A 6,286-nucleotide genomic window follows, 5' to 3' on the forward strand; every position below is an offset into this window, starting at 1 on the left:
GTCACAGCTGAAAGGCATAAGAGACAGCACCAAGCTTAGCTTGGAGAAAACCATAAAAAGTTGAGGGTTGTTTTTCAGTGGTTTTTTGTTTTGTTTTGTGGGTTTCTTTTCTTGGGATGTTTGCGTTTTTTTGCTCTCTCTTTCCTGAAACTTAGCAACATATCCACTAAAAGGAAGCAGCTTTAGAAAGGTCTACTTTGCTGCCATTTCACAAAGCAGATAGGAATGGGAAGATCTCAAAATGGGAGACTGACACTTAAGGCAAGGCCATGAATTCATCTGCGGCTCATGACAGCAACTATTTACAATCCAAAATTTTCCCATTTTGACTGCTATGTTTGATGCTATTTCCTTCAAACAGCATTTTAATCTGAACACCTCAAAAAACTCCTACAGTCAGGAGTATCTGGTCTGTTGTGAGCAGTCTCACAGCTAGATCATCTCCATTCCCTGTTGCCTACTAAGAGAAGGTCTAGATTTTCCCTGCAAGGAAATCTAGACCAGGGCCAGAACATTCATCCTGTCCATTTCACCTCTTCAGGAACAGAGACCTGTGTGCTGCAATAAAATAGCACTTTCATCATGTAATTAACTCCACAAAGGAATGAGCCAGAACTTCAGTCTGTAACTACTAACAGAGCAACACTGAAGTTCAGAGGTACATATAATGTAGAAAGTTCACCTTTGCATGCTGCAATGGGGGCAGACCAGACCCCAGAAGAGGTACAGTACACATACTCCAATGCAGTCAGTTCATAGCCTTCCTCACACTGGACTGTGCAGGATGAGTTGTAGCTGAAGTTCTGCAATGGATGGTTGCATTCGAGGCTCCCATGATCAGGTTTCTTTAGTGGATCACAGCTCTCAACTTCAAAAAACACCAGGTATACAGTCAGTCTCACTGGCTGAGCTGGTAAATCAACAAGCCAGCCATACTGAACACTGGCTAGCATGAACATTGCCCTGGCTGAAAAGCAGGATGGAGTAATCTTACCAAACTCACATTCTGGCCCATAGAATCCAGGGTTACAATTGCAGCTGTGATTGTTAATAGTCTCTACGCATTCTCCACGGCCACTGCAGAGAGATGGGTTGCAAGAAGCTGGGGAGGAAAAAAAAAAACGAAGAAGAAAAAATATAGCAAATTCTAAAAGAATCAGCAATGGCCACTAATGAAACCTGGCTAGCACTTTGCTTATCTTTCTGGCTCTAAACAAGCACTTTGCATAGCAAAAGAAAAGCAGGAGGTTTAGTACATAAAATTACCCTGTCATTTCACAAAAAAACCACCTATGACAGACTAGCTCTCAGGGAAAGGATCCTATTGGCTAGAAACTCCATGACCACTTGTTCTCAGGTAGATATCAGCAATATTTAAAATGCAAAAGAAACAACATACTGTGGCATAGGTAGAAATCCTCAACAGGTCCATTCTTCACTAACTCACCACAGCTCTAATTTGGCTGATATTTGACTTTTTTTTTTTTTTTGCCTTAACCACCTCTACACAAAGCATCTAATCTAATCCAGTGATCTAGAATCAGCAGACAGATGCCTCCAAAAGGGCAATTCTTATCTAGCTGAGACACCCACTTGAAAGTGGGATGGAAATTACCATCTTGAAGACCCTGTTTCTCTTCACTGATTAGAGGTCTGGTGATTTGCTTGCAAAAGATGTATAATATTCTGGAAGCTAAAACGTAAGCGAGATCAATCCAGCTCTGTAGCAAGGATAATCATACAAGTGCTTATAAACAACTCATGCCACCCACCACCTCATCTCCACAAAGTCATACTAGAATAGCCTTTATCACATCATACCTGTGTAGCACAAGGCAACCTTCTTTTTCTCACACTGTTCATCATTCCATTTTCCATCATCCTTCCCTCTTTTGATGTAGATTTCTACGCAGTCCTCATTGTTCCCTTTGCCATTTGGCTCACCTGAAGCCCAGTTTTTTGCCTCTTCTGTCAGTTCTTTGTTAGTTCCAATCCAGGTCCATACCTCATTAATTTTTCTGATTCCAATCCAGTAGTAACCCGGATTGAAGGGTAAGAAGTTATTGAGATAGTTAATTTCCTCCTTATTCTGAATGGCAACCATGTTAGTATATCTCTTTTTGCACCACAGCTCTGCTTCCCTGTAGGTCATGTTTGTGTCTGAATAATGGTACGTCCAACCATTCACCTCCTGCAGTAGTGTAAGTCCTAGAATGAAGAGATGTCAAAATGTTGGTGTCTGATGTTTATATATCCTCTTCTAGAGAGGAGGCAAAAGTTCTACAACCATGGCAAACTTGTCTATCTCTGAAACAGCATAAAAAGTAGTGGCAATTGTTCTATAAACAATCAACTGGCCAGCTTCAAAACACGCATGTCAGCATCAAATACAGGGACTTCAGCCTGTGAAACCATGTCCGATCATACAAAGCATAGCAGACTAGGTTTTCCTATGTGAACCTAGCCTCAAGTTAGTCAGGTCAGGTTAAAAAATTCTGTTTAATTCTAAGATCAAACAGAGCAGTCATGCTAACATTACCATCCAATTAGTTTTTTACACAGAGAACACTCACTTACCATAAGCAAGAAGAGATAGGAACCATAAGCAGATCATGTTTCTGAGAGTGTTCCTTTTAAGCAGATGGCTATGAGAGATCAAAGGAACACATTTGTGAAGAACAAACACTGACTATTTACAATTAAATATAAAATACTGTCTATGCAATCTTTTTTACATTTTAACAATTATTACAAAGATTTAAATATGGTTTCCATTTTTAGGAAATTATTCATTTTAAACCAGTTCTTAGTATCGAGATGGCTTTCAAATGTAAACAGATTTTAAAGAACACCAACACAGAATTCCATCTGTCCCATCTTCCTTTAGCTGAGCAATGAAACAGAGAAACATACTCCATTTATACTCACAGGTTGTAGTTGTGGTGGCCAGGTGGCAAAAGTCCTCTGTAGTATTTCTCAGTGACCGCTTTCCGTTGCTAAGTTGCCGAATATGGACTTCAAGATTAAGTTCAGCTCCAAGTGTCTGGACTGTGTAATCCCCTGCCTTTACTACAGCCTTTTATTCTCTCAACTGGCCTACCCTCCACGACATGGGAAATTCCACGTGGAAAAACATTTCTTGGAAAATCCGAGGATTTGGCCCTCCCACACATTAAGCCTGATGCTTCCCCTTGGCAAATCAACCACCCCACAAAGACAAACTGTGCTGACAAACTGCCAAGTGCTACATTACATAGTTTTACTGACAGCAACACACAATTACAGGATATCAGGAAGGAGCAAGATGGTTACTTTGAGTTAGTTGTATGAATGAGCAGATTCCAACTTTTTACCTAGCATATTGTTTTGCAGCAAGGGGGTACAAGTTCTTTCGGGATCTCAGTAAGAAAAGCACTGACATTCAAACCTGCTTAACTGAGTAAAAGATGGAAACTGCAGCACGGGACAAGCCATTCTTTGTGGACCACAGCACACTGTGCAGAGCTCTCATCTGTGGTAAGGTTTGCCAGCCCCAGGATTGCTAGTACTCTTCTAGAGTCTTGCTCATAATAAAGATTCATCAGTCACTTGCAGCAGTCAAGCTTGGAATGTGAACTTAGCTTCAAAGAGTCCCTTGGACTGTACGCTCCAATATCCTTACCTCAATAGAGTTACAATTCCTGGACAGGTGCATATAATATTTCAGGTGGACAAGACAATACACTAGTCTTGTACTAAATTAATGCACATTCATTGTGTATACACTGATTAATTATACTACTGCATAGAGCAGTCACATAGTGTCCATGGTAGAGAGACATATGCCTGAATAATTGTGGACACTTTGCTAAAGTGAGTTGGTAAGCAGTCATAGGCTATTCAGAGTACACCTGTATACATGAGAGGGCAGTAAGCATGAGGATCACTGATTCCTTGCACAATAGTCTTCTGGCAGCACTATGACACTCCACTCCTTGATCCTCATACATACCTTTACACGTACACCACTTCAGTGATAAGGTGATTGACTTGCCATGGTATGTACAGAAATAGTTTTGGGTATTCTTACTTAAGAGAATAGCCAAATATTCTCACTTCTCACCTCTGTTACAGGAGGTCTGGTCTCACAAGTACTGCTGAGGGCTACAGGTAGCGAATAGGCAACACAACTAATAGACACATTAGCTTGGTCCTTAACCCTGTGTGAAGACATGACACTAGATGCTTGTTGCAGAGTTCACATTCCACAGCACTCCCAACCTCGGTCAATATGAAGTGGTATTATTCCCTTGCGCCCTGATCAGCCATGTCACCCCCCACTTTGTTGCGTGTCCGCTTGGGCACTTACTGTGGAGGCTCCAGCAGATAGTCCAGTTGCCAAACTGGTATTCCAGGCGTAAGGTTTCACCATTGTTGGTGAGGTTTAGCAAGGCTCAACATGCAAAGGACTTTACAAGGGTTGTCAGTGATAGGAGGACACAGGGTAGCACCCATTTCATATCTGTAAAGCATAGTTATAGCATATACAGTGCATGTTGGAGTTCTTATTCTGGAGCCTCTGCCTGATTTACAAAATAAAAATCAGTGGCTCCTGGATTCCAAGCTAATAACTCAGATGGTATCAATTCCCAATCTTTTCACAAAAAAAATATATTTGTCATGTAGCCAGACCTTAATTTCTGCCCAAAAGGAATCCATCACAGAAAAGAGGATAGAATAAAGAGTATATTCTAAACCAGCCTCAGTTACTATCAGAATAGAAGATATTATTGCAACTAGAAAGCCAGTCAAAGACAGTTACTGAATAGAGGGGGGATTAAAAACAACATACTGAATATTTGTAGGGAGAGGAATGCTTTCTAGCGGGTGTAAACTAGCAAAGCTAGAAACACAAACTATCAAGAAATTCTGGGAAGTTGAGGTTAGCTCTTGGCCATGTCACACACTTACTCTGCAAGCCCAGGCGTGGGCCAGCCTTGCTTAGAAAAACCACACTTCCAGAGACTTCCAGGTAGCACCAAATCAAGACAACTGTTTTTTTAATCTCAGAGGCTCATCTGTAAAATGGTAATGAAAACAATTCCTGTCTGTCAACCTTTCTGTCTGTGTTCTTCAGACTGTAAGCCCACGTAACAGATACTGGTACTTTTAATGCACATGTACAGTACACCATGCAGCAAGGCCTAATTTCACAGAGGTTCTGTAAACATTATCCTGTTACAAAGTAATAGTTAGTTTTGATAGAGCAGCCTTATTTTTTCCCCCTAAACCACTAACTGTTATAATTGTATACACAGAAAAATTATAGACAACTCCAGAAGAGTTTACATTCTCTCTGGAGCCAGGAGGCAGAAAACCCTACACCTTTTCCTCGAGATTCACTTTTTCAAGTCATTTTATGACCTTCCTGCTCGTAAGTGCTCATCCTTGTCATGGCAGAAGCTCTGAAGCTGAGTGGAGGAAACTTTATCAGAATTGCTTCGCCAGTGGAATCTCCGGAGGAAGGAAGAGAGTATTTCAGAATTTACAATGGTCTTCCTTCACAGGGGCTGTCTGAGACCTCTTGTCTGCAGCAGATAAGAAAACACACATACAAAGAAAACCTATAACCAAACCCACCAAAGCCTAAAAGCAATATGCCTGTAAAAATTCCAGCCTAAAAAAAGGCTCTTTTTGTTGGCAGTATTCCCTTATGCATCACTGACGTGGGGCTCTCTTAGGTTTTTCCCAGGGAATTCTGCCATCCACCTATTATTTTTTTATTGCCTTTTAATATAGTGGAAGATGAATACAAATGCAAAGTTTACAGAATAAAAGAAAGCCTGAAAAGCATTTTCAAAAGCACACAACTGAGAGTTTAAAATCTCTTTAAACTCAAAGGCACTTAAAAACTTCAACCCCGTCCACTCTTGCATGAACACATAGTTTCTTAAAATTAATCCACTTCCTCTCTGCCAGAAAAACAGGAGACTCCAAACCTAAATCAACTTAAACTTTTAGAAATGCTGAATACTTCTTGTTCCTATCTATCCACTCCAGACCTTTGTTTCCACCAGTGAAAGCCCAGCTTTTTACAAGTGAATGGGAGTACTCCAGGTGACCTCTCTTCCCTTACAAACAGATGTGCCTAGCAAGTATTATGTAGCAGCAACTAATTTTCCAGTTGCAAGGCTTACTTGGTAGGCCACTATGAGACATAAAAGGTAAGAAAAGGCTACATAAACACATTAGGAGTAAGAATAACAAAACCCAGTCAGGTCTGCTATTTAAAGAATAGTAATTGACA

General features: G+C 40.7%; 1 protein-coding gene across 1 annotated transcript; it reads right to left on the minus strand.

Annotated features, from left to right (window-relative positions):
- Nucleotides 1-682: 682 nt before the first annotated feature.
- LOC104405727 (E-selectin-like) lies at nt 683-2,614 on the minus strand (the record flags this gene model as incomplete). Its single annotated transcript, XM_010014517.1, has 4 exons — nt 2,578-2,614; nt 1,822-2,208; nt 995-1,102; nt 683-868 (listed from the first exon to the last, which is right to left on the minus strand). Coding segments are annotated over exons 1-4 (718 nt in total), but the record flags the coding sequence as incomplete, so codon positions are not given.
- Nucleotides 2,615-6,286: the final 3,672 nt, after the last annotated feature.

Source organism: Nestor notabilis, unplaced genomic scaffold (genome assembly GCF_000696875.1).
Source record: "Nestor notabilis isolate BGI_N333 unplaced genomic scaffold, ASM69687v1 Scaffold34145, whole genome shotgun sequence".
In the NCBI taxonomy this organism is placed as follows: domain Eukaryota; kingdom Metazoa; phylum Chordata; class Aves; order Psittaciformes; family Psittacidae; genus Nestor; species Nestor notabilis.